The sequence below is a fragment of the Symphalangus syndactylus genome, chromosome 7 (assembly GCF_028878055.3).
Source record: "Symphalangus syndactylus isolate Jambi chromosome 7, NHGRI_mSymSyn1-v2.1_pri, whole genome shotgun sequence".
NCBI lineage: Eukaryota > Metazoa > Chordata > Mammalia > Primates > Hylobatidae > Symphalangus > Symphalangus syndactylus.
Window position 1 is genome coordinate 116578504 of NC_072429.2, and position 27405 is coordinate 116605908.

At 42.1% G+C, this 27405-nt stretch overlaps 1 protein-coding gene across 1 annotated transcript in view; it reads right to left on the reverse strand.

Annotated features, from left to right (window-relative positions):
• The window catches only part of EXT1 (exostosin glycosyltransferase 1), a 317734-nt gene that overhangs the window by 35380 nt on the left and 254949 nt on the right, over positions 1-27405 (reverse strand). Inside the window, exons 2-3 of the mRNA XM_055287108.2 lie at positions 2838-2931; positions 1189-1296 (exon numbers count right to left, since the gene is read on the reverse strand). Of these exons, the coding sequence (XP_055143083.1) occupies positions 1189-1296; positions 2838-2931 (202 nt within the window). The remainder of the gene's footprint in view (positions 1-1188; positions 1297-2837; positions 2932-27405) is intronic.

Sequence of the window (27405 nt, forward strand, 5' to 3'; positions counted from 1 at the left end):
CTTTACCAGTCAGCTAACAGATTGGGCAGCAGCACGGAAGCAGAATCAACAACAGACTTAGAGGCTGGGTGCGGTGGCTCACGCCTGTAATTCCAGCACTTTGGGAGGCTGAGATGGGTGAATCACCTGAGGTTAGGAGTTTGAGAACAGCATGACCAACATGGTGAAATCCTGTCTCTACTAAAAATACAAAAATTAGCCAGGCGTGGTGGTGTGCATCTGTATTCCCAGCTACTCGGGAGGCTGAGGCAGGAGAATCGCTTGAACCTGGGAGGCGGAGGTTGCAGTGAGCAGAGATCACACCACTGCACTCCAGCCTGGGCGACAGAGAGAGACTCTGTCTCAAAACACACACACACACTCACACACACACACACACACACAGACTTAGAAACTCAATTTAATGAATATCCAAAAACTAAAAGGGCAAAGACACTAAAAAAAATTCTACAAATATTTATGGTAATTCAAAGATAAAGTATATGGTACAATAAAAGAAAAACATTAAAATTCTATAATTTTAGGAGAAAAGAGCACGCAACTTGTGTTGATCCTAAAATGAATATACAAAGGGCTTTAGAAATCCTTAGTAATTTTTAGAAAAATAATACATGATCATTCCTGCCCTTAGATTTCTCTGTGAGTATTGTAACCCCCTCCCTAGGCAGCTCTTGAACAGTTCAAAGTTTTATTAGGGGCTGCTCATTTAAATATACATCCTAAAGATAACACTCGCTCAGACACCCAGACTGGATCATTTGAGGAATGATAACACTAATTACAAGAACAAGCCCTAGAGACCTCTCTCTTTCTGAAAATTAATCTGAAGGCAAGTGCAGAAACAGAGGAAAAGAATATGAAACAGTAGGGCAGAATAAAAACTCTCTGGTAATATTTCTAAAAATTCTGGTTATTGAAAGGGGTGGAGATCCACTTCTCCTTGAAAATCAAAGCTCCCATTCTTTACCTGCAACTTCTTTTCAGAATATATTCTGGGGACCTGGGCAGATTTTGTTGGAAAGTGAACAATGTCATATTAAATGACTTCATATTCACCATGACACAGGTAATTTTCTCCTGATAAAATTTCTTTTATGCAGCTGACCTTTTGGATTCATCTTCCTTGAAAGTTTGGACGCGGCCAGCAATAATCTGCTGATGTGTTGAAGGCCACAGCCCCTTCCTTACCTGTAATAACAATCTCTCATCGCCTATGACGGCAGCTTGGTTCCAATTAATCACTTCAGAGAATGGCAACTCCCATCCATTGCTGAGCATCACAGGGACGCAGGCAGCCTGAGCAAAAAAGGGGACTTCGTGAATGTGAGGAAAGCGACAGCAGAAGCTGTTCCAATCAGAGGTGAAATCAGTACAAATTCAATGACTGGCATTTTTGACACTGCATGAATCCTGACTGCCTAGGCCAGAAGGAAAGGAAGCTTTTATGAGTTATCAAGTCACACGAAGGTTGTACGTATCCAGACTAGATTTTAATATTTGCAAGTCTTGCCCTAGAATGCTAAAACCCCATTTCTATTCTAGTAGATGGTTTGGCTGACCTTACTTCCACAGAGACGACTGGCCTTGCTGGAGAAGTTTTTACTGATGTAACAAAAGCTCGCACCAACAAAATCTGAGTATAGAACCAACCTTGAGTATAAACGGTCTGGTCAATGTAACTCCCACAAGTCCACGTGCAAAGTGGTTTACCCCAATGTCATGAGCAACAAAGAGCAGAATGGAGCTCAGCATTCCTATGTAGCAGTTCATGGACTTAACCAGTATAGAGTGTTCACATTTCCCTTGCTCTGCAAACACCTAAACCAGAACTTTGTTCCTTTCAGTGTGGAGTGATCTAAACCACAGTCATACCAATTTACGGTCTGCGCCGGGAAATAAACAGCCAAGAAACACTAGGTTAATAACAAAATACTGATTCCAAATAACTCATAATCCAAATCAGAGAACAATTTTTCTTTATGCAACATCCCAGGAGGCTACAAGAACATTAGTGATGGCATGCTATGCAGAACACACACAGACAGCAACTTGGAAAAGACATTCCAGAGAAGGAAGCTCTTCTGTTGGAGGGCATGACAGAATGATTTGCAGTTAAGATGGCAGAGATAAGAAGTTATGAGGCACTGCAGCAAAAGCACAGATTTAGGCATGGTGCAGGGCATAGAGGAGGAAAGAACATAGCAGCAAAGGGTCAAGGAATGCAGGATGAGAGAGGTTGAGGGCGTGCTTTCTCTCTGCTATCAAAGAAGGCTGGTTGCAACTTCCAGGTGGGAAATGTGGATGACTGTCTCAAGAGGACATTTCTGCAGAGTGAGGTTGATGAGCTGAGAAACTCCCACCACAAAGGCTCCAGGGCTGAACTGCAGAGCCTTGGAAGAGCTGGATCATCTGAGTAGTACCACCACGCTGGGGATCATTCTCAAAATTTAAAGGAACTGAGAGACAATGAAGATGCAGGCAGAAAAGACAATTTTGCTTTTAGAGAGTACCACGAATAAAGGGAAAGGGTAGGGCTGCTTTTTAGAGTCCAGCTAGGCTGCCTGGTAGGCCAAGTTGGCAATCAGATTTGCCTTCTGTTTCTAAACATGACCCAGAAGAATCCACCATTTAATTTCTTACATCTAAAATTACTGAGTAAATCCTCCCTCCACCCCCTACTTTTCAAAAATATTTTAGATTTTCTTGAAAATATTTTCAGATCCTCAAGGGAAACCACACCTTCTCTTTAGCTATCCCAGGAGAGGTGATAATGTTAAACCCACTTAATCTGGCTTCGGTCCTCAGCCCTATTCTGGGAAGGCTCCAGGGCCTCTTACCTGCAAAGCCTCCAGGAATCTGAAGGACCCAAGCCTGCGACCACGAGGAACCAGACAGAAAGTGGCATTGTGCAGCATTTCCCGATAATCATACCTAGAAAGAGAAGAGGAGTAATCAGCAAATGAAGACCCATTGCGAATGTGGGGATATTGACCATAGGTCGGCGCTCATGTGCGTGAATTTACACAAAGCAACTTGGGAAAGCCACCAGCAGGCAGCTCTCACTTTTCCATTTTGAGGAAGGAGGTTGGGTTGCTGCATGAAGAGCAAACATGAATCATCATGTTGGACAAAGCAATTAGGATCCCTTTTGCAAGCAGTATATATAAAGACAAGTCTGATTGTTCTGGCAACAATCTGGTTTGCCCAGTCTTTGCTTCCAAAATCAGATTTTTGAGTCTTGATAAAATATGTTGCCCCAGAGGCTTAAAAAGAAGAAGAGAAAATTACTGGCGCTTCTCCTTCTCCTTTAACAATATGGCATTCAGCAAAACTAAGACTGTTCTTGTTCCCCACCCCTTCAAAACCATGCTATTAAAAACTATTCAGAAAACCTCAGTCACAAGCACAGAACAACATTTGTCTTCTCCTTCAAGATGGAGTTTCTACACTTAACCAAGAACATTCAGTTACCTAGGAAAAATATTCCCGTTTAAGAATGGCTGACATAACTTACGGGAGAGAGAGGAGGTGAGAGAGAAGGATGCTAGCCTAATAAAGGGAAGAAAAGAATAACGAGAAAAGAAAAGAAAAGAAAAACCTGAAATAGTAGGGTGTACGGGAAACTGGTCTACAGAAGAGATGAGTTTCTTTTACTCAAATACCATTTAAAGATATTACATTGTTTTTGCTTTTCAAAAAAACATACAAAATATGAGTGTTACCTATCTCTTTATGCCAGTGAAGTTTAAGAAAGATAAAAAGCGTTTCATTTTGTTTAGGACTGTCACTTTTAAAGTGATTACCACAAACACATTCCTACATAGGCAGTTTCAAGTATATTATGAGTTTAAGAAAACTTGGGAAAGTAGAGATGGTTCATGTCCCGTAAAGGCCCCGATTCTCAGAGCCAAGATGAAATCACTCTCATTTTTCAAGAGCTTCCAATGCTGAGCAGACAGGTGTGACTTTGACAGTAGCATATGTCACCACCATTTTCTGACTCTAATAGTCTAATTTAATCATAGCCTAAAGGCACTGAATTCTTCCCTCTTCTTTTTGGGTATATTGGTATATACATTTATATTTTTAAAGTCCACATCTATTTTTATATTCTCATACAAACTAGGCATACGGGAGTAAGCCAATTTCCAATTATAAACCCGTCATTAAGAAGAGACATCATGCAAAGGACCATTTGCTTAAACAAGCATGTACAACTAATTTGCACAAGAAAAGGTCACCGTGAATGGATTAAGATTATCTCCATTGAGAGTAAAAATTTTCTAAAACCCTTGCTGCATTAATTAAATTGCAAAATAGACTTCAAAGTAAAAAAGATTTTTAAGAAAGCTTGAATTTAGTTAAATACAAAAAAAAAAAATTAGATGGTAGTGATTTCTTCTTCCTCACCAAACACAGGAAAATGGTTGACAAATATCTTCAAGTTCAAATGTTGATAATGTTTTAATCTCTGCCTAATAGATGGAGCAGAGAGAAATATGTACACACACACATACACACTCACAAAAATATATGCATAAAGTTTAAGCTGATTTTTTTTTTAATACAGAAAGGTCGAATATACTTCAGACTACAGCAAGGTTTAATAAGTGCCCAGAATAGAAACCCCTGAGGGACTAGCACAGAAGGTCCCACATCCTCATCATTAGCCTACTAAAAATGTAAAATCCTATTAATGTTCTGCATTGTAACAAGTTTCAAAGTTCCTAGTTGCAGAATTTACTTTAGGGAATGTGTGGAGGAAGAGGAAGGGCAGAAAACTTATAGGAAAAATTCAAATGACAGTTATAGTGGGTTGCTTAAACGGTTATATAGAGGACTATTTGCTGATATAGCAAGTAAGGTGGAAATGATCGAAGCTTGTATTCCTTCACATAATAGGTAATAGGAGCTGTGGGAAGAATACCCTTGCAGGAGTTAGGAAACCACTAGGTAGCTGTGAGACTTAATAAAATCCATGAGTTTTCTATCTGTTTCCTCATCTGCAAAATGAACTAGTTGGGCTAGATGACTATAGATTCAGTTTTAATACTTGATTATTCTTTATCTTATCATTTTTAGGTAAGAAAGAGGAATGTCCTTTGAGAATATCCCACTGCTTAGGTGTCCATACCCATTATATGTATATGTGCACAATTCCATACCCATATATGTGTGTATATGTATATACATATGTATCTGTTCATATGTATGCAGTGCATGTCTAACATATGTGTGTATTCACATAGAGGCTCATACAGAACACATACACTCATACTTTAGAACAATGATTTTCATTCAGATTTCTATGCATGCTCAGCCTGCGAACCACCCTCTCTCTTCTGCTCTCTGGACAGTGAGTCTATGAATTACTAACATGTTCTACCCGAACGAAGAATGATGCCCCACAAGTGGGCAGACAACAATTCTAGTTTGACCACATGCTTGGTCCTCTCCTACTCAGTCCACTGTGATGCTCTTTCACACTGCACATCAACCTTCTTGCAGATGCTTAAATCCACTCATTTATTCATTCATTCTTTCAACAAATATTATGTTTCAGACACTGTCCCGTTTCAACAGATGGAGTCCAGAGAAGGTCTTCTCTAGTTGCTGGAGCTAACAAAGAAGCAACCTGACAATGCGAAAATGCTGATGAGATGAAAATTTAAGATATAAACATCTCCTGGGAGTATTTGCATTACAAGAGGAGATTATAGAAGGCCCACCTTCCAGAAGAAACACAAAGAACTCTGTGGCCACTCTCCCCAGCAAAACAACAATTTAGTAACAATCATAAAAACATTTTAAGTCTCTGAGAATTGTCCTAAGGGGATAATGACAAATAGAGAAACAGTCATTCAGGAAAATCTACCAAATCTTGGCAAGAACCATGAGAGTCTGTGGCATCTGGTCTCTGACCTGTTCCATGACCAACCCCTACTAGCTCTGCCTTACAGGAGCTTTACTCTGGGGCAGTGCAGTCAGGAAGGCTGGGCTCTCCATCCCCCCAGGTCCCATCAAGAAGGTAAAAAAGAGCCTACAGAAAGAGAGAAGCACCGGGCATGGTGGTTCACGCCTGTAATCCCAGCACTTTGGGAGGCCGAGGCAGGCAGATCACCTGAGGTCAGGAGATTGAAACCAGCCTGGCCAACATGGTGTAACCTCATCTCTACTAAAAATACAAAATTAGCCGGGCATGGTGGCACATGCCTGTAATCCCAGCTACTTGGGAGGCTGAGGAAGAAGAATCACTTGAAACTGGGAGGCGGAGGTTGCAGTGAGCCAAGATAGTGCCATTGCACTCCAGCGTGGGCAACAAGAGCCAAACTCCATCTCAAAAAAAAAAAAAAAGGAAGGGAGAACGTATTTGCCAATTTTATATATATGATAAGGGACTTTCATCTAGAATACATAAAGAACTCTTCTGACTCAACAATAAAAAGACAAATAATCCAATTTTAAAAGAGGCTAAGGATTTGAATAAACATTTTTCCAAAGAAGACACACAAAGTGCCGATAAACACATGAAAAGATATTCAACATCAATAGTCATTAGGGAAAAGCAAATCAAAACTACAATGAGATACCACTTTACACCCACTGGGATGGCTATAAGCAAAAGGACAGATGAGAGCAAGTGCTGATGAGGATGTAAAGAGATTAGAACCCTTCATACATTTCTAGCAGGAAGGTAAAACAGTGCAGCCACTTTGGAAAATAGTTTGGCAGTTCCTTTTCAAACTAAAAATGGACTTACCATATGACCCAGTAATTGCACTCTTGGGCATGTATCACAGAGAAATGGAGACTTATTTTCACGCAGAAACTCGTCCACGAATGTTCACAGCAGTTTTGTCTGTAATAACCTCAAACTGGAGACTACCCAAATGTCCTTCAATGTGTGAATGATTCAGCAAATTGTGGTACATCCATAGCCTACAATACTTCTCAGCAATAAAGTGGGACAAACTATTGATACACACGACAACTTCAAGGAAATTATGCTGCATTAAAAAGTCACCCTCGAAAGTGTACATACTGTTGAATCCCTTCTATATGACATTCCTGAAATCACATGTTATAGGGATAAAGAACACTTAGAGGTTGCCATTGGTTGGGGGTACGGGGAAAGACAGGGAGACTTGACAGGTCAAATGGGGGCACACAATATTTTAAGATGGACTAATTCTCCCTCGTTTCTTATGTTTAGAAATGTGAATCACATAATCACACACTACTTAAAAGAAACATATGATATCCTAAGCAAGAAGGTAAGTAGGTGAGGGAGACAACTAACCCCAGATAATTCGCCGCTCTAATAAATGGTTTTGCTACCCTTTTCAGATGGGCATTAGGTTCCCCACGTGTAGGTAAAGAAGGACAAAAGGTAGAAGAGTTTTCACAAATGACTACAAAGAAAAATGCAATAAAAATGACATGACCTTGAATTTAACCTAGACACTAGTACCACTCTATGGCCATAATAATTTTATACTTAAAGTTGTGTTGAACAATGTATGGGATGCACCCCATTTAAAATGGACTATGCAATAATGCACAATTGAAGCCCTGCCCCTCTGTAGGAAACACATTTTTGCTGGCAGCCATTCTGTGCAACGGGGAAAGATGGGGGAGTGTAGCATAGAGCAGGGGTTCTCAAAGTATGTTCTCCCAATCAGTGGCAACATCTGCACCATCTGGGAACTTGGTAGAAATGCAAATTCACAGCCTCACCCAAACCTGCTGAATCAGAAACTCTGGGGGAAGAGCCTAGAATTCTGTGTTTTAACAAGCCCTCCAGATAATTATGATGCACCCTAAATTTTGAGAACCACTGGCACCATAGTTAAGAGCTTAGTAATTAAAAGCTTAGTGGTTAGGCAGCTTTAGACACAGCCAAACCTGGGTTCGAATTCCAGCTTTTCAATTTATAAACTGAGTAATCTTGAGAAAGTTATTTAATTTGTTTAATCCTAGTGTCTTGGTTGGCAAAATGGGGATAATACTTATACTGTGAGGATTAAGTGATACATTTTAACCAAAGCACGAGCATATTATAAGCAAACCATAAAAGGTAGCTATTATCATTATGACTGAAGGAAGATAACAGAACATAATGGAAAACATAGCCAGCTTCAAGTTAGAAAATCTGGGCTGAGGAATTTGGGTTCTTGATCTACCACTTCCTGCGTAACCCCAGCAAATCATTCAACTTCTCTAAACCTCAAAGTTGTGAAGATCGAATGAAATCATGTACATTGAATATAAATGGCAAAGCACTACGCAATTGCAAGTTATTATGGTAAATTACATCAGAATAAGAGGGATATAAACATTTTTTAAAACCCTAGTAACAATTAAAAAGAATGAAAACTATACCAGTATCCCAAAGACAGAGCCAAGAGACAAATGTGGAACAGACCCTTTAAAGTAAAATGGAAACAGAAGCTGTGAATCACAACAGAACAGCAGCTTCTAATTGAAGGCTTTTGCCTTATTATCAAAAGCTACATAGACAAGGATGTTGCTGTTGCACTGTGCTCACAGGTCCTCCTGTGGCTCCCACCATCTCTCTGTAGCATGCATATTTGCCAAGTGAACCTGCTTTTTGCTAACCAAAGACGATAGGGAAGAAACAAGTGATCCAGCCTCTCATCTCTGTACTCACACAATTCTAGTCTCCCCATGATGTTGTCCCAGTTTGTCTCAAGTATTTATTTATAAAGTAACTTAACATCTACAGGTGATCTATTCCTTCCAGTCCCCATCCTCATAAGTAATTAATCTTTGCTTATACCCAAGTTTGAATAACGCCCCTTAAGAAAAAAAGAAAGAAAATAAAAATAATTTATGACTGTCGTAGTTCTCTAAAGTGCATGGGGATGAGAGAAATGAAATTAACATCCTTTGAGCACCTCCTTGTGCCTTTTTCATTCATTCACCAAGCATTAGTTGAATGTCTACCATGTGTCAGGCACTCTTCAGGGAGCTCACTGCCCAGAATAAACAACATGTGTTATCAAATGATGATTAGTCAGTGAGAGGAGTGCTAGGATTGCTCATGAAGTAGAGGTGGGGGTTATACAGAGAAGAGAAGCAATGGCCACATGTAGGCAGGGAGGCCTCCTGGAGGAAGCGAGACCCTGAGCTAAATCTTAAAGGATGAACAAGAAGCAACCAGGAACAGGGGTAGGAGGAGGCAACGGGAATTTCTGGGGGTAGAGATAGCATAGCAGGAACAAAGGCACCAAGGTGAGAGAAACCACCCAGTTTGGGGAGAAGGTATGGGGGTGCGGGCTGCTGTTACTGGTGGGTTCCCACTAGGAAGGCTTTATATGACATCTCCTAGAGCTCAGAGATGATCCCTTGCAGGTGATCGGGGTGTCACTGAAGGGCTTAACCAGAATGACACGTTACCAATGGTGTGCTCAGGGCTTTATGTAACCCAGCTTCATAGAGAAGCAATGAAGTTCAGACACCTCAAAAACCCTTCCAATGCAGGTCACAGCTAGGAACAGCCAGCCTGTGTTCCAACTCCCGGATTTCTCATTCTAAATCCCATTTTCTTTTCATTACATCATATTGCCTCCTTGATCAGCCCATACAACATGCAGTGTCTAAAACTGACATGTCTTATGAAGCCAGGTCCTAAGCAGTTCACCTAGTTTCAAGCATGGGCTTTTCGTTGCCAATTTAAAAGGGCTATTTCTCTCCCACTCAAAACTTTACCCCAGATCACTACCAAGAGTTCAGTTTAGGAAGGTACTCTGTCATTTATTTACTAACCATGTTGCCTTAGACCCTTCCTTGGCCTTTACAGGTTTAACAGTTTAAAATTTCAATTACTATTATTATTATTATTATTATTATTATTATTTTGAGACAAGATCTTGCTCTGTCACCCAGGCTGCAGTGCAGTGGTGAGATCACAGTTCACTGCAGCCTCAACCTCCTGGGCTCAGGCAATCCTCCTGTCTCAGCCTCCTGAGTAGCTGGGACTACAGGCATGTACCACCAAGTCAAGCTAATTTTTAAACTTTTTGTAGAGATGGGGTCTCACTTTGTTACTCAGGCTGGTCTTGACCTCCTGGGCTGAAGCGATCCTCCTACCTCAGCCTCTCAAAGTGGTGGGATTACAGGAGTGAGCCACCACACCTGGCCTAAAATTTCAGTTATTTTTGAGAAAACTCTGAAGTTTACAGCATGCAATAGTATGGAATTGCCCAAGGCAAAGATTTGAACTGAGAAACGTATATAAGTGGGAACCAATCTTTTAGCTGGAAAATGGATCCAACTGGCCACTGTTCCATCTCAATTAGGTGACTTGAAAACATAGAATATGGAAAAGTATAGGTCCCTGGTGTCTTTGAGAATTCTCTGGACTTAAGGAGCCACAGTTTCTCCATGACACCTACTCTCACAGAGTCTCTGTGCACATAAATGAGCTGCTATAGTACAAACGAGCTATGCAAATGTGCAGTGCTAGGCTCTGGGCCTGGCTGACCAGGCTGGCTGCAGCTTCAGGGATGCTCAGCGTCCCCCAGCAGGAAGGCACTCGCTACTTGGAGGTGGTACAATTCCTTACTCAAGAAAGTTTTTTGCCTTGAGCATTGCCTGCTGTTACAACTGCCACACCGCTCCCCACCTCCCCAGTCATGCCAAGGATTAAGAATTTATTTCCTTGTGACGCTCCTCAGTCTGAGGCTGCTGATCCCAAGCTGTCCACTGCAGAGAGCAATGTGCGGCTAAAACCAGGGCCAGGAATTTATATTCATCCTTTCACACTTCTTGGCTTTCCACAGAAGACAGTCTCCTTTTCACGTCCACATAAAATCCATTTCAACATAGGGAAGGGAGGCAGATAACATTTTGTGGGCTGGGGCTGAGGCGTGAAATCCCTATGGGAGGCATTCACTCTCATACCCATGATCTCATGATAGCCTCACAACCACTGGGGATGTGGGGAAAGATACACCTGTCTTTCCCAGGGAAGAGGGAGTCAGAAGAGTCCTTGGACTCAAACATCTTGTCTGAACACACCGGGTCATAATATCTTATCAACTCTAAACTCCACCCCCCATCCTTAGGCTAAATGTCTACTGACAGTTCAGAACCTTAAACTTAGCCCAAGTGGTAATTGCCACCTGTGTATATTAATGAACACAACATGTACCAGGTGTAGCTCATACTTCAAGAGGGGTAAAAGATGACCATCTCAATTCCTGCTCATTAAATAACAGCTCAATGGCTAATATATAAAGGTAAGTAAAAAAAAAAGATAGCTATTAATAACAACTTTTTAAAAACTTTTTTTTAATTTTAATTTTTTATAGAGATGAGTCTTGCTATGTTGCCCAGGCTGGGCTTGAACTCCTGGCCTCAAGTGATCCTCCCACATCCTTCCCAGTCCCCAAAGTATTGAGACGACAGGCATGAGCCACCATGCCTGGCCAGATACAAATTATAACAACAATACCTCCACTTTTAAAGCATTTCCTGTGAGTGGGGCACTGAGCTGCACAATCTGTATTCTTTATTGTGCCTTATCTTTACAACCAACATGGAGAATAGGTGCTACTGGCCCCAGTTTACAGATGATGAAGTAAAGTGTCACAGGTTTTGTTTGGTTTGTGCAAGGAGGACAGGATCCACGACCAGCTCTGTCATCTCTCAACCTACCTAGGAGGAAAGAGTAACAAGGTGCCAGCAAAAGTGAAATAAGAGACATTTAATACATCGTGCCCGTGACATTAATCTCAGGAAGTTTTCTGAAAGAGGCGAGGTTTTGCAGCACCAGCTTTTTCTTTTTTTCCCCCCTTTGAGCAGAGTCTTGCTCTGTTGCTCAGGCTGGAGTGCAGTGGCGTGATCTCAGCTCACTAAAACCTCCACCTGCTGGGTTCAAGCGATTCTTGTGCCTCAGACTCCCAAGTAGGTGGGACTACAGGTGTGCGCCACCATGCTGTTAATTTTTGTATTTTTAGTAGAGATGGGGTTTCACCATGTTGGTCAGGCTGGTCTTGAACTCCCGGCCTCCAGTGATACACCTGCCTCAGCCTCCCAAAGTGTTGGGATTATAGGCGTGAGCCACCGTGCCTGGTCAGCACCAGCTTTTATACACAGCAATACCCACTTCCAAAACTCTTCTCAGAGAAATGCAATTCCAAGACACATGGGCCTAAATTCTCTGGTTCGAAATAAAACGTTTTTGAAAATGCTAAATAAAGGGCTACCTGAGTACAGTGGCCGGGAGGGGGTGCAAGGGGAAAAGAGGGGATTAACAATAAAAGGGCCAGCAGCAACAGTGACCTCAGATGGATAAATGGGTCCAGAAGAGGCACACACAGACCCAATGGTGATGGGGAAGCCTGAGGTCATTATCTTACCATTAACTACCTTTCACCAGGCTCTAAGCCAATAGGACTGGTTAAGTGGAATGGGGCCAGGAAGTACGGACTGCAGCCCGAGAAGACCAGGATAGGGGTGCGCAGTGCAGTGTGTCTGTTCTAAGGGTGCCAGCTCCCCACCTAGGACAATCTGAGTCCCAGGAGGCTGGCTGTGGAGGGAGCAGCTCTTCTCTACATGCCCCTCTTTCCTTCTTTTTCTTAACTTCCACTCCTGCTGCCTAGAGGAAGCCTTCCCTGATCCCTGGAGTTTGGGCACCCTGTGCTAACTCTCTATTGCTCACTCTGTATTAAGTTGCCCATTTTTCTCATCTTCCTTCCCCTGGATTCCGGGACACAGGACCTTGGTCCTACTTTCTGTTGACCCAACAACTACCTTAAGGCCCGGCCTACTGTAACCACTCAAAAAAAGAGTTGTTAAATGAATGTAAGGTGCTCAGTGTCCACCAATTTGCATTAAAGTGTACAGGTGCTGTGGAAGCAAGAAGATAACAAAGATAAGATGCAAGCCCTTCATTACAACAATGTCCACTTTAACAAACACATGCCCAACTCTTGATTATGCTGGCTCCTTCCAAGGATGAGTTCATTCCTATGCTTACACCAAGCCCAATTTACTTGGGGAATGAAAAATTGTGTTATTTATTTAGTCTTCCTTTTGTACATTTTAAAATCCCTTCTCTGTTTTTATTTCTACAGGCTTGTTAAAAATGTCATCTTCTCCCTGCACACTGACAAGGGTGGAAAATTTGTGTTTCACCAGCCCTGATAAATAGCACTACTTGTAAATCAAGTTAAATGCATGCACAGTGCGGTTCAAACTAAACCTTCTCCTGGCCTTCCTCCATGTCTGAACTGAAGAAAAAAAAACCGTAGGACCTCCCCATGGCTTCTGCAATGACAAACCCTGCACCAGTCCGAAAAGCAATGACTCCCTCCCGCTGCACAGAAAACTGAGCTCGAACCAACGTCTGACCACTTCCCTTCTTGATCGAAGATATCCTTTCCAGCAAGGCCAGCCTGGATCAGGCCTCGGATTAGGAGGATGTTTGGCATTCCTACTGTTCTCACCCCTAGGGCAGGCACTGTGCAGAGCCTGTCCTGTGTCCTGCATTCTTGTCAGTGTTTAATCCTTTTGTCTGGTCCCTGCATTTAAGTGATTATAAAATATCTTGAGAATCCAATGACAGTTTGTGGAATGTCAGCTGGTGCCACCAACCTCACCTTCCCATTTCCTCTCCCACTGTTGCATCACTAGCCTCTGCCTTGTGACTTTGACAGTCAGGGCTGCCACCTCACTCCTGAGCCTTTGGTACCGAATACACAAACAAGACCTCAGAACTCTGTGTAGGCTGACATAGCACAGTCTCAAAAAATTCTAGAACACCCAACTTACTATGAATGCTGCATGAAGCTAGTTGTCTATGGAAAGTTTAATCATTCCCACCTGGCTATGTGAATGCATAAATGTATAGATACATGGGTGTATCCATGGGACATAAAATTTGGGTTATGGTTGAAGATTTGATGCCACATATTATTGATTTACAGGATTACCTTGGCATGAAGGTTGGGTCCTTAGGGATTGGAGAAGCCTACAACTCTAGATTCTGCCATTTCCTTTGGCAGAAGTACACTAGTGCCCTGGGGAAGATGGTCTGTGGAGCTGAGTCACCTCTCCCTCCTCCTCCTCCTCCAGCTGGCCATGCTTCCCACAGTTCCTTTGAGAAGCAGACAGAGCTAGCTAGCTCCCTGGCACTCTCATTCTGGAAAGAGGCTGTGGGACAGAAAGAAAATTTAAGCACTGGATTGAGGAGAGGTGGACCAGATGGCCCAAAGGATGCCTTCATGCCCTAATATTTACTCATTAGACAAAGGAGTATTGAGCAGGCCCTACATGTCAGGTACTGCTCTGAGCACTGGGATGCCATGAAGCAAGAGTCCTCCAGGAGCTGCCCATTCATGGATTTTGCAATTCAGTGGCAACCAGTCTCCTCACACCCTTCTTCCTATACCTCCTTAATCCCATTCCTCCTTCAGCTCAAGCATGCCTGAACAGAGCAACGGAAACCATACTCCGGTTCTTACTAGTTTTTTGTTTGTTTTTTTTTTTTTTTTTTGAGATGGAGTCTCGCTGTCGCCCAGGCTGGAGTGCAGTGGCACAATCTTGGCTCACTGCAAGCTCTGCCTCGCGGGTTCACGCCATTCTCCTGCCTCAGCCTCTCCGAGTAGCTGGGACTACAGGCGCCCGCCACCACGCCCGGCTAATTTTTTTGTATTTTTAGTAGAGACGGGGTTTCACCGTGGTCTCGATCTCCTGACCTCGTGATCCGCCCGCCTCAGCCTCCCAAAGTGCTGGGATTACAAGCGTGAGCTACCGCGCCCGGCCTGGTTCTTACTAGTTTTAAACAGAATGAGTTCAATCGTATCTTCCTACAGTCCATAGTCTATAGAGCAGCCAATGACACCTTTCAAATGTCACCCCCCAAGTCTGAACACCCTCCAATGGCTCCTCCTGGCACTTAGAATAATAATCATGCCCTACACCCTGGCCAACTGGGTCCCATGAGAACTGGCCTCTGCCCAGATCTCTGACTGCCCCATCCTCAGTCACCAACTACAGCTACAAAGTCCTGCTCTCAATTTCTCGACAGAGAATGCTAACTTCCATCTCCTGCACTTGCACTTGCTGTGCCCTCTGCCTGGAATTCTTCTCCAGGATCTCTCTCAAGCTGCCTATAAGCATTCAAATAGACCCTTCTCAGAGAGGCCAGCACAGACCAACCTGTGCTCCTGGCACTTCCTTTCTGTTGCCCTGTTTCATCTCCGTCCTGGCATTTACCAAGGTCAGAATTCACACATGTATTTGTTTTACTGGCTTATCTTCTTTCTCCCCAAATGTGATGTATACTGCATGAGAGAAGGAGGTTTCCTGTTCTTATTCACCACTGTGACTCCAGACCATGTACTATGCCTGGCCCACAGTAATCTTTTAGGAAATATTTGTTGAACCTATGTCAGATTATTCAACACTCACCCCATTCCTCATGGGTTTATAAAGCCCAGGTCATAAAGTGTCTGAACTGCTGGCAACGTTTGCAGGGATAATTCATATGACAAGTTTCTAAAAGGATATAGAGAAGTTTTCTTTCATCTTTGTTTTATACAACGCTAGCTTTCTCTCTCTAGTTGATGGTATAATTCGTCAAGTTCTCCAAATGCCATCTGCTATGAAAGCAAGAGCCCATTAAAAATGTCTGTAGAAGAAATTTCTTAAAGAACATCTTTAGAGATGTTTATGTAAAGTAATACAATGAAACCCTGCACAAATTAATAACTAAAGCATTTATGAATATTAGAAAGGATGAGGCCAAAACTTTTCTTGGAACAGTTTTTGTACATATGAGGTAAAATGTAGAAGATGTCAAAGGCCTGGCATTGTTATGTTTCTTTCGCCTTTTCTTTGCATCCCAAATTATTACGGCATATACCCAAAATCCATCTAGTGCTTCAGAAGTATAGATCATTTTCCAAAAGAAGCATCTGGAATAGCTAATTTGTTACCAAAGCCGGTGATTAAACACATATAATACTGTGGGGCTGAATGGCCAGCCATGAGTCCCAGTTTTCCATTGTATTGGGTTTCAGCTATTAACCAATCAGTCTGTTTCTAGAGTATGAATCTGTAACGTAGATGGCTCAGAACTCTTGGCTACGGGGCCTTTAATGGGAGAGCATTTGTGTCACATGGAATTCTTGTTGCTTGGTTTCCATTAAGGTATCTTGGCTTTTAAATAAACTGTCAAGTAAAACTTGGCATCAAAACACAAAGTGAGTAACTTCCTTTGTTGAGTCGCCGACAGCTCCGCTGCGTGTCAGATAGATAGCTGCTGAGAGTCAGATCCAAAGGCGATTGCAGTCTCTTTGGAAGGAAGCTGGTATCACAAACTGCCTTCCTCAGGATTAAGGCTAAGCAAAATTTAGGGATAATCTTTATGGAAAGTTAACCCAGCAACGGCCAGTCGACCATATCCCTCTCCACAAGTGTTGGTTTGGGAATTATAAAAGTTTTGGAGGTGCGAAAACATAATTGGAAAACTTTTTTTCCCTGCTTAAAGGGCTAATTGATTTCACAGGTGTTTAATTATCATTTGCTATGAGATAATACCTTGTAGTGCCATAAAAAATGGATTTAATTTTCGAGTGCTTGCAAAACCATTTCCAAAGCCAAGTCGGACCTAAAGCTAGATAACTATTCTATAAATCAAACACACTGCCTCCTTTCTTTGAAATTGTTAATACTTGGGGATAATGATATCTGACAACCTTGAAACTAACATGAAAAGGATTTTTCTGCCAAGTGCCAAAAGTCAACCATTGGAGAATTTCAGGGAGTTTGGTTCATTAACAGTGACTCAGGCAGCCTCAGGACCCTGCCTGCAGGCTTCCAAAACACCCCAAGGGTAGACCATTGGTGTGTGTCAGGACACAATATTATCTACCAAGACCAAATGGTCATATATCCAATAAGGTCTACAGGAAAACAGAAATAAAACCCAAACCACCCTTAGCACAAAAAACTGCCTGGAAACAACTGTAACTCTCTAAGCTCAAACTAAGAGTCCTGGAACTTAGAAAGTAGAGACGTTTCAACTTGATCAAGGGATACTTTCCTATCCTGTGCTTAAGGCACAACACTTGTGCTTTCTGTAATAACAAGGGAGGGAATCATAAAATCAAACAAGTGTTAACAGCTGGAAGGCACCACAAAGATCATCCAGTCCAAATATCCAGATGAAAAAAAGCAGCCAGGAGAGGTCAAGTAACTTACCCAAGATATCACCAGGGGCAGAACCAAGATAAAAAGAATAATTCTGAGTGAGCAGAGAAAGGAAAAGAAAGCTTGAAAATAGATTTAGAGTCCCATTCTCACCCAAAATCTAAAAATACAAGGAAGAATTTTTAAAAAGACAAAAAAAAAGTGAGGTTTCATTCTGTAAGAGGAGTGGCTATTTCTTCAACGAAGCCCAGTTTCCACAGAAGTGCTTAAGCTGCCTTAAATAACTACATGGGGGTTTTATTTGGTGCCACGTTTCGGATTTTTTTTTCTCTCCAACTTCTATCCTACCATGTTCCATTAGATTAAGTGTGCTTAAATGATTTAAGAAAGCAGCGCAATTTAGCTGGACACACACACACACACATGCACACACACCATTATTTAATTTATTTAATGCCTTTGTATGGAGGCTGCACATACCCTAAACCTAAACTGTATGACAAAGATTTTTCAGGCAGTTCAGGTTGGCCTTCACAGTGCTGGATAAAATAATATACAGCAATATGCAGTATAATTGGTGCCATTCTTGGACACTGTGTTTGGGCCCTGGTAGTAAAAGTCTGGGCCAAATTCATGTGGGCTGAAAGGGCAGGGGACAATGTGGGCCCCAGTATAGTCTGAAAAGGGTTGGAATGGAAGGGCATCCATAGAGACTGGTTTGGGATTGCAATGAAACTCCTTCAATGAATAAAAATGGTGGCAATAACTCTAGCTAACATTTATTGAGAACTTACTACATGCCCAACTCTCTGCAAAGCACTTTATGTCCATTTGGCCATTTGCTCTTCCAAAAATCCTATGAAGTAAGTAGCATTATATCTCCCATTTTGTGGAAGAGGAAATTGAGGATTACACCTAATTTGTCTAAATTCACTTAATAAGCAGATGGTATAATTTGAACTAAGGCATTGTGACTTCAGGACCCAAGTTAGTGTACACAATTGCACACTGCCTCCTTTCCATAATGCTTTTTGGAGATGTCCCATTGGCTAGCTAAGTGAGCTCTGTCATGAGGGACACCATGAGAACCACCATGAAATGCACTGGACTAATTTATGTCTTCTAAGCAAAGATGTGCCTGGCATGGGGAGAGAGCTTTTATGTGGCTCTGAATAGATCTTTCCCAGGGTCAGCCTCATCTCACACATTACTTCCAGGTTTTGGGGACTTGATAAAACAGGTGAGAAATAAATGCCTGTACATTTGCTATATTTATCTCAGCCAGAACGACCAATGGAACATAGAAACTTGAAGGCCTCTTCCTAAGACTTTATATGACTCTTGGTTTCGCAATCCATTGTGAGGCTTTGGTGCCAAGACCCACAACATGACTTTTAGTTCCCTAATAAGCTTGTGGAGTCTCTACTATGTGTGCAGGTCTTTAAGGCCATATGGACAAAATTGGGAAGAGACATAAAACAAATACTGTAGGAGACAATGAGATTTCATTCACTCATCCACCCATCCATCCATTTACCAATAGCACTTATTATGTACCCACTAAGCACCAGGCATTCTATTGTCAGGATACAATGGTGGGCAAAATAAAAAATCCTGTTCCTTTACTGTTCAGAATTATGGAATTCACTGTCTTGTGTAGGGAGACTGATAATAAACAATTAATCATATAATAAAATCAACAGCTATGGTAGTTCCAAGGAGAGACTCATGGTTCTGTGAGAGCACACATGGGAGAGGAACTTGACCTAGTCAGGCGGTGGGGACTAAGCTGAAACCTAAGCGCTAAGTATCCAGCAGGACTGGGGTTTGGAATGCAGTGCTTTGAGCAGTGTTGACAGTAGATGCAAAAGTCATCAAGAAATTTAAAGTACGTTTGGGAAAACGAAGTATGCATACCATAATTAGTCATCTCAAAAAGTCAAAATTATTTTGCTGTGATGTAGACTAAATCCATAGGATGGTTTGCAAAACAAAGGTTAGGACTCCATGCTGCCTGGAACAATGAGTGTGATTAAAGACTGGATGTCTGAGGCCGGGCACGGTGGCTCATGCCTGTGATCCTGGCACTTGGGGAGGCTGAGGAGGGCAGATCATTTGAGGTCAGGAGTTCAAGACTGGCCTGGCCAACATGGTGAAACCCTCTCTCTACTAAAAATATAAAAATTAGTCAGGTATGGGGGTGTGCACCTGTAATCCCAGCTACTTGGAAGGCTGATGCAGGAGAATCACATGTCTGGATGGATAAGCACTTTCATTCAGTTAAACACGTTGATCATATCAGAGCATTCCAGATTCTACAAACCTGCTAAGCAATAACTAAGGCAACAGATGTTGACCCATGTTACAGATAGTAAAGCTGCGTCAGAAAAGAGCCTTAACAACTTGATTAGAGTTAATGAAAGATACTTAAAGTTGTTCTAGTTCATCTTAACTGCTCTTCCCTGGAAACCTGGCAACTCACCTTTTTAGCACTTATTTATAAGCCCCTTTCCTATTGCCGCAAAATTCTACAGGCTTTGTAGAAATGGGGCTGAGTCTCTAAATAATCACATTTTCATGGTAATTAAAAGCCAAATTCCCTAACTCCCTAAATGCTATGAGCAGTTTGAATGCCTGTGTTTTGTCCTAACATTGAGCATCTCTAGGAAGAAGGAAAACCATGGTAGAAAATACTGAAATGACTTAATTGCAAAACAGGCAGCCTTATGATGAAGTAGCAGTGAGCTTCTGCTGGGATGGCACACTCAGGGGAAGAAGCTGCTCACAGGAAGAACGTCCAGGAGCCCTGGCCTCTGCCCTTCTTCAAGTACTGACTGCTATGAGGCCTGGGCCGAGGTCCTACAGGCCAGGAGAAGCCCTAAGATGACATCTTTCTGCTATGGTGACAAGTCCTTCCCATTGACTCTAACAGTTGTTAAGGTAAGAGAGGTAAAGAAGGGAGTTTCAGTTATTAAGGCATTAGTTTGGATTGGAGCTGGGAACAAAGGAAAAGCCACAACTGGGCTTTATCCAGCAAAGACACTATTTTCATCCATCTGCCTCCTAGACTAATTTAGGGATTACAGGACCTACCCAGGGCCCTCTGATGCAGCAAAGTAAGGATCATATTGTGAGGGTAGACCAGGCCAAATCATTGCCACCTCTAACTTTTTTTTTTTTTTTTTTTTTTTTTTTGAGACGGAGTTTCGTTCTGTAGCCCAGGCTGGAGTGCAGTGGCGCAATCTCGGCTCACTGCAAGCTCCGCCTCCCAGGTTCACGCCATTCTCCTGCCTCAGCCTCTCCGAGTAGCTGGGACTACAGGCGCCCGCCACCACGCCCGGCTAATTTTTTTTTGTATTTTTTAGTAGAGACGGGGTTTCACCGTGGTCTCGATCTCCTGACTTCGTGATCCCGCCCGCCTCGGCCTCCCAAAGTGCTGGGATTACAAGCGTGAGCCACCGCACCCAGCCGCCACCTCTAACTTTAAGGCTGCTAATCTCTTAGAAAAAAAACTGGAAGAAAAAGTTGGAGAGGGCAGTAGGGGGAGAAACACACACACACACACACACACACACACACACACACACACACACATATATTTAAAGACCACAAAATACATTTTTCATCTTTAAATCAAAGTCCTGCACAGAAAAAGAAAGCTGCTGGTAAGTGTTAAAGGAAAGGCTTGTTGCCAATAATATAAAACATGTTTATAAAATAATACCTTAACATGTAGAAATAACAATGATAATGACGATATAACAGCCATACTGTTGAGAGCACACTCATGCGCTGAGCACTATGCTAATTACATACAGTATCGCATTCTAAGTGTCACAATCTGTAACACTAATACTATGGTCCCATTTCACAGCTGCACACCAAGGCTGACAGAGGTGTGGTAATTTGCCCAGAGTTATATAGCCAGAGAAGCATAACTAGAACCTGAACATAGCCCTCTAAATGTGAAGTAGATGCTGCTGAACTTCACTTGCATTTTTTTTACCAGCAGTTTTGATGCCATACAGAGAAACAGGTATAAATGAAATCTTTCAAAGCAATGAGCACTGAAAAGATTTTGGTGCCCATTGCAATGAGTAATTCAAATAATGAACTACTAAACCTTAAAATGCAGAACTTATATATATGCTATGCTGACATTAAAATGGCTTGTTTATAGGTTTTCTGATTGCTGCATTCTGGATAAGATAAAGCAGTCATATCCTCTCTCCCCTCTGCTTTGATAGGATGCTAAGCACATGTAAAGTTGTCGGAAATCATCTTGAACCTAAAACACCAAACTAAGTGGCAGGTCTGCTCAGCTAGTTGTAAATGTGGGCATAGCTTCACTTTACTGCACTTTGCAGATCTTGAGTTTTTGTTTTTGTTTTTAACAAATTGAAGGTCTACGGCAACCCTAAGCAAGTCTATCGGCACCGTTTTTCCAACAACATGCTCAATTCCTGTCTCTGTATCACACTTTGGTAATTCTCATAATATTTCAAAACTTTTATTGTTATCGTATCTGTTAGGGTGATTTGTGATCAGTGCTCTTTGATATGTTACTACTGTAATTGTTTTGGGATGTCACGAAACTCACCCATATTAAGATGGTGAACTTGAAAAATATGTGTGTTCTGACTCTGCTACCAACCAGCCATTTCCCCTCCCTCTCTCTTTGGGCCTCCTTGTTCCCTGAGACAAAAATATTGAAATTAGGCCAATTAATAACCCTACAATGGCCTGTAAGTGTGCAAGTGAAAGGAAGAATCACACGTCTCTCATTTTATTTATTTATTTAGAGACGGAGTCTCGCACTGTCACCCTGGCTAGAGTGCAATGGTGCGATCTCGGCTCACTGCAACCTCCGCCTCCCAGGTTCAAGCGATTCTCCTGCCTCAGCCTCCTGAGCAGTTGGGATTACAGGTGCCCACCACCACCACGCCTGGCTAATTTTTTGTATTTTTAGTAGAGACAGGGTTTCACTATGTTGGCCAGGCTAGGCTCGAATGCCCGACCTCAGGTGATCCACCCACCTCGGCCTCCCAAAGTGCTGGGATCACAGGCGTAGCCACCATGCCCTGCCACATCTCTCACTTTAAATCAAAGGCTAGAGATGATGAAGCTTAGTGAAGAAGGAATGCTGAAAGGCATGACAGGTTGAAAGCTAGGCCTCTCATGCCAAACAACCAAGTCATGAATGCGAAGGAGAAGTTCTTGAAGGAAGTTAAAAGCGTTACTCCAGTGAACACACGAATGATAAGAGGGAGAAACAGCTTTATTGCTGATTTGGAAAAGTTTTAGTGGTCTGCCTAGAAGAGCAAACCATCCACAACATTCCCTTAAGCCAAAGCAGAGTAAGGCTTTTTCTTTTTCTTTTTGTTTTTCTTTTTTTTTTTTTTTTTTTGAGACGGAGTCTTGCTCTGTTGCCCAGGCTGGAGTGCAGTGGCGCGATCTCGGCTCACTGCAAGCTCCGCCTCCCGGGCTCATGACATTCTCCTGCCTCAGCCTCCCGAGTAGCTGGGACTACAGGCGCCAGCCACCATGCCCGGCTAATTTTTTTTTTTTTTTTCAGTACATACGGGGTTTCGTCATGTTAGCCAGGATGGTCTCGATCTCCTGATCTCATGATCCGCCTGCCTCGGTCACCCAAAGTGTTGGGATTACAGGCGTGAGCCACCGCGCCCAGCCAAGGCTTTTTCAATTTCATGATGACTGAGAGAAATGTGGAAGCTGCAGAAGAAAAGTTTGAACCTAGCAGAGGTTGGCTCACGAGGCTTTAAAAAAGAAGCTGTTTCCATATCATAATAGTGCAAGGTGAAGCAGCAAGCACTGATCTAGAAGCTGCAGCAAGTTATCCGTAAGATCATTGATGAGGTGGCTTTACGAAACAACAGACATGCAAGGTAAATGAAATAGCCTTAGATTGGAAGAAGATGCCTTCTATAACTTTCATAGCGAGGGAAGAGAAGTCAATGACTGGTGTAAAGGTTTGGAAGGACAGGCTGACTCTCTTGTAAGAGGCTAATGCAGCTGGTGACTTGAAGTTGAAGCCAATGCTCATTTACCACTCCAAAAATCCTAGGACCCTTAAGAATGAACTTAAAAGCTGTATCTTTAGCTTTAAAGCTAAACCTACTCTGCCTGTGCTCTATAAATAGATGGAACAACAAAGCCTAGGTGACAGCACATCTGTTTACAGCATGGTTAACTGAGTATTTTAAGCCTACCGTTGAGACCTACGGCTTAGAAAGAAAAATTTATTTTAAAATATTGCTGTTCATTGGCAAGGCACCTCGTTACCCAAGAGCTCTAATGGAGATGTGTAAGATTAATGTTGTTTTCATGTCTGCTAACACAACATCCACTCTGCAGCCCATAGATCAAGAAGTAATTTTGGGCCAGGCACAGTGGCTCATGCCTGTAATCCTGGCAATTTGAGAGGCCAAAGTGGGAGGAATGCTTGAGGCCAGGAGTTCAAGACCAATCTGGGCAACATAGCAAGCCCTCATCTCTATAATCAAAAAATTCAACCAGACTAGGCATGGTGGCTCACACCTATAATCCTATGTAATCCTAGCACTTTGAAAGGCGATGGCAGGAGGATTGCTTGAGCCTAGGAGTTTGAGACCAGCTTAGACAACATGGCAAGACTTCCCCCTGCCAAAAAAAAAAAAAAAAAAGTCCCACGTGGCAGCATGCCCCTATAGTCCCAGATATTCAGGAAGCTGAGGCAGGAGGGTCACTTGAGACCAGGAGTTTATGGTTACAGTGAGCTATGACAGCACCACTGCACTCCACGTTGGGCAATAGAACAAAACTGATTCAAAAAAAAAAAAGTAATTTTAACTTTCAAGTATTGTTATTTTAAAAATACATTTTATAAGGCTATAGTTGACAGAGATAGTGATTCCTCTGATGGATCTGGGCAAAGTCAATTGAAAATCTTTTGGAAAGGATTCACCATTCTAGATGCTATAAAGAACATTCAAAATTCATGGGAGAAGGTCAAAATATCAACATTAATGGGAGTTTGGAAGAAGTTGATTCCAACCTTCACAGATGACTTTGTGGGGTTCGAGACTTCAGAAGAAGTCACTGCAGATATGGTAGAACTAGCAAGAGATCTATAATTAGAAGTGCAGCCTGAAGATGTGACTGAATTGCAGCAATCTTATAAAACTTGAATGGATGAGGAATTGCTTCTTATGGATGAGCAAATAAAGTGGTTTCTTGAGATGGAATCTACTCCTGATGAAGATGCTTTGAACACTGTTGGAATGATAACAAAGGACTTAGAATATTACATAAACTTAGTTGACAAAGCAGTGGCAGGGGTTGAGAGGATTGACTCCAAGTTTGAAAGATCTACTGTAGGTAAAATGCTATCAAACAGCATTCTCCACAGAGAAAACGATTCTTTCACGAAGACTACAGAGAAGTCTTTCATGAAAGGAGGAGTCAGTTGTTGCGGCAAACTCCACTGTTGCGTTATTTTAAGAAATTGCCAGCCAGGCACAGTGGCTCACGTCTGTAATCCCGGCACTTTGGGAGGCTGAGGCAGGCAGATCATTTGAGGTCAGGAGTTCGAGATCAGCCTGGCCAGCATGGTGAAACCCCATCTCTACTAAAAATACAAAAAAGAAAATTATCTGGGCATGGTGGAATATGCCTGTAGTTCCAGCTACCTTGGAGGCTGAGGCAGGAGAATGGCTTGAACCTGGGAGGCGGAAGTTGCAGTGAGCTGAGATTGTGCCATTGCACTCCAGCCTGGGTGACAGGGCAAGACTCCATCTCAAAAAAAAAAAAAAAAAAAAAGAGAAAGAAAGAAAGAAATTGCCACAGATACCCTCACTTTCAGCAACCACCACATGATCAGCCAACAGCCATCAACAAGGCAAGACCTTTCACCAGCAAAATGATTATGACTCAGCAAAGGCTCAGATGATCACAAGTACTTTTTTAGCAGTAAAGTATTTTTAAATTAAGGTATATATATATATTGAGGTTTTTTAAGACATGTTATTGCATACCTAATAGACTACAATATAGTGTAAATATAACTTTTATATGTACTGGAAAACCAGAAAAAAATCATGTGATTTGCTTTATTGTGCTCTTTGTTTCATTTTCGTGGTCTGGAACCAAACACACAATATCTCTGAGGTGTGTCTTATAACTTAGTGTTCAAAAACAGAGGCACAAAACCCAGCCACTAGTTCAAAACCTTCCCCTTGGGAGGCTAAGTGGAGACTGTAGAATAAAAATGCGGAAGAATAAGTCAGCAACTACACAATATATATGTATTTTTAAAAGAAGGAAACAATAATTGAGAGAGGGTTTCATGATCTTCTCACTACTCCTGATTTGGAAATCTGGAGAGTGTGGTATGGGTATGACAGGGATTCTTCTAGATGGATATGTTAGGTGAATCCTTGTAGGGTAGTGCAAGTTAAAGATATAACACACCCAACTGAATGCACGTTCATGGTGTATACACATATATTGCTTCTGGGTTTTTCTATCAAAAGCAAGAGCCAGAAGAAAAATACTCAACAATGAAATGTGTCCAATAACCTTATTCTTCTGAGATATTACTATTGTGTTACTTTGGAAGCTTTTTGGTTTTACTGAACATATATTTTGATTATATGCATATACATACTATTTAACATCTTTCAACATGAAAAGTGTCCATCAATGGATGATTGGAGTAAATAAATCGTGGTATGTATGTATATACCATGGGATACTAACTCAGCCACGCACACACACAGAATGAAAATGAGGCTGAGCACGGTGGCTCACGCCTGTAGTCCCAGCACTTTGGGAGGCCGAGGTGGGCACATCACCTGAGGTCAGGAGTTCAGGAACAGCCTGGCCCACATGGTGCAACCTCGACTTTACTAAAAATACAAAAATTAGCCGGACATGATGGTGGGCACCTGTAATCCCAGCTACCCGGGAGGTTGAGGCGGGAGAAGTGCTTGGACCTGGGAGGTGGAGGTTGCAGTGAGCCAAGATATCATGCTACTGCACTCCAGCCTGGGCAACAGAGCAAGACTCTATCTCAAAAAAAAAAAAAAAAAAAAAAAGAAAGAAAATGAAATCATGCCTTTTGTAGCAACATGTGTGAAACTGGAGGCCATTATTCTAAGTGAAATGACTCAGAAAGAGAAAGCCAAAAACTGCATGTTCTCACTTAGAAGTGGGAGCTCAACAATGGGTACATATGGACATACAGAGTGAAAGGACAGACACTGGAGACTTCTCAAGGTGGGAGGGTGGAAGGGGGATGAGAGAAGAAGAAATCTACCTATTGGGTACAATGTCCACTATTCAGATGATGGGCAAACTGAAAGCCCAGCCTTCGCCACTATGCAACATGTCCATGTCAGACAACTGCACTTGTGCCCCCTAAATCTATTTCAAATAATTGGTGATTCAGTATGTCCTTTGTAAAGGAAAGATTATCTATTACATAGATAATCTTTGCCAGGAACTATCTGCGGTTGCAAATTGGAGAATCACAAGCAGTATCCTTCTGGCAGATATATTTGGTTTAGTCCCTGTTGAATCTAAACATTTTTCTTAAATTAATTGCCAACATTTTCAAATCATGAGGTTTCATGCCAAAATCCAGATTTCAGGGATCTCATGAAAAATGGGAAGATCTGGCAGCACTGGACCTGCTGTACTCCCTCATGGCAAATTAGCAGAAGCTGAGCTGGCTTGATTCATTTATTACATCACTTACCTGGCCCCTGTAGGCATCTGAGTTAGTAACCCCTGGTCTACAGGTAAAGGGGCTAAAGGTCAGATACAACTCATCTCAGATGCTGGAAGCAGCTTTCTTAGTCGAAATAAGCAGCTATCATTAGTCCAAATAGGGACTAACGATTTGACTTTAATATGAAATGTTTTATGTGGTCTATAAAATTATCCAAACTCGACACAGGACATTTTGAGCTTATTTCCAAATCATCTGGCCTTCATCTACCCACTGGAACTATTACTCTGCTGAGTCCTCATGGAAACATATCTTTCAGCCCTAACAATGAGACTACAGACATCTACATCCCCAACACAACAGCTATAAAGCAGTAGAATGTCAGAAAGACTATCCACTTAGCCCTTGGCTGACAGGCCCCACAGAGCATCCTTTGCGAAGTCCGTTTACTAGCTAATTCATAATTTACACAAGGCATTCAGACATAGAAG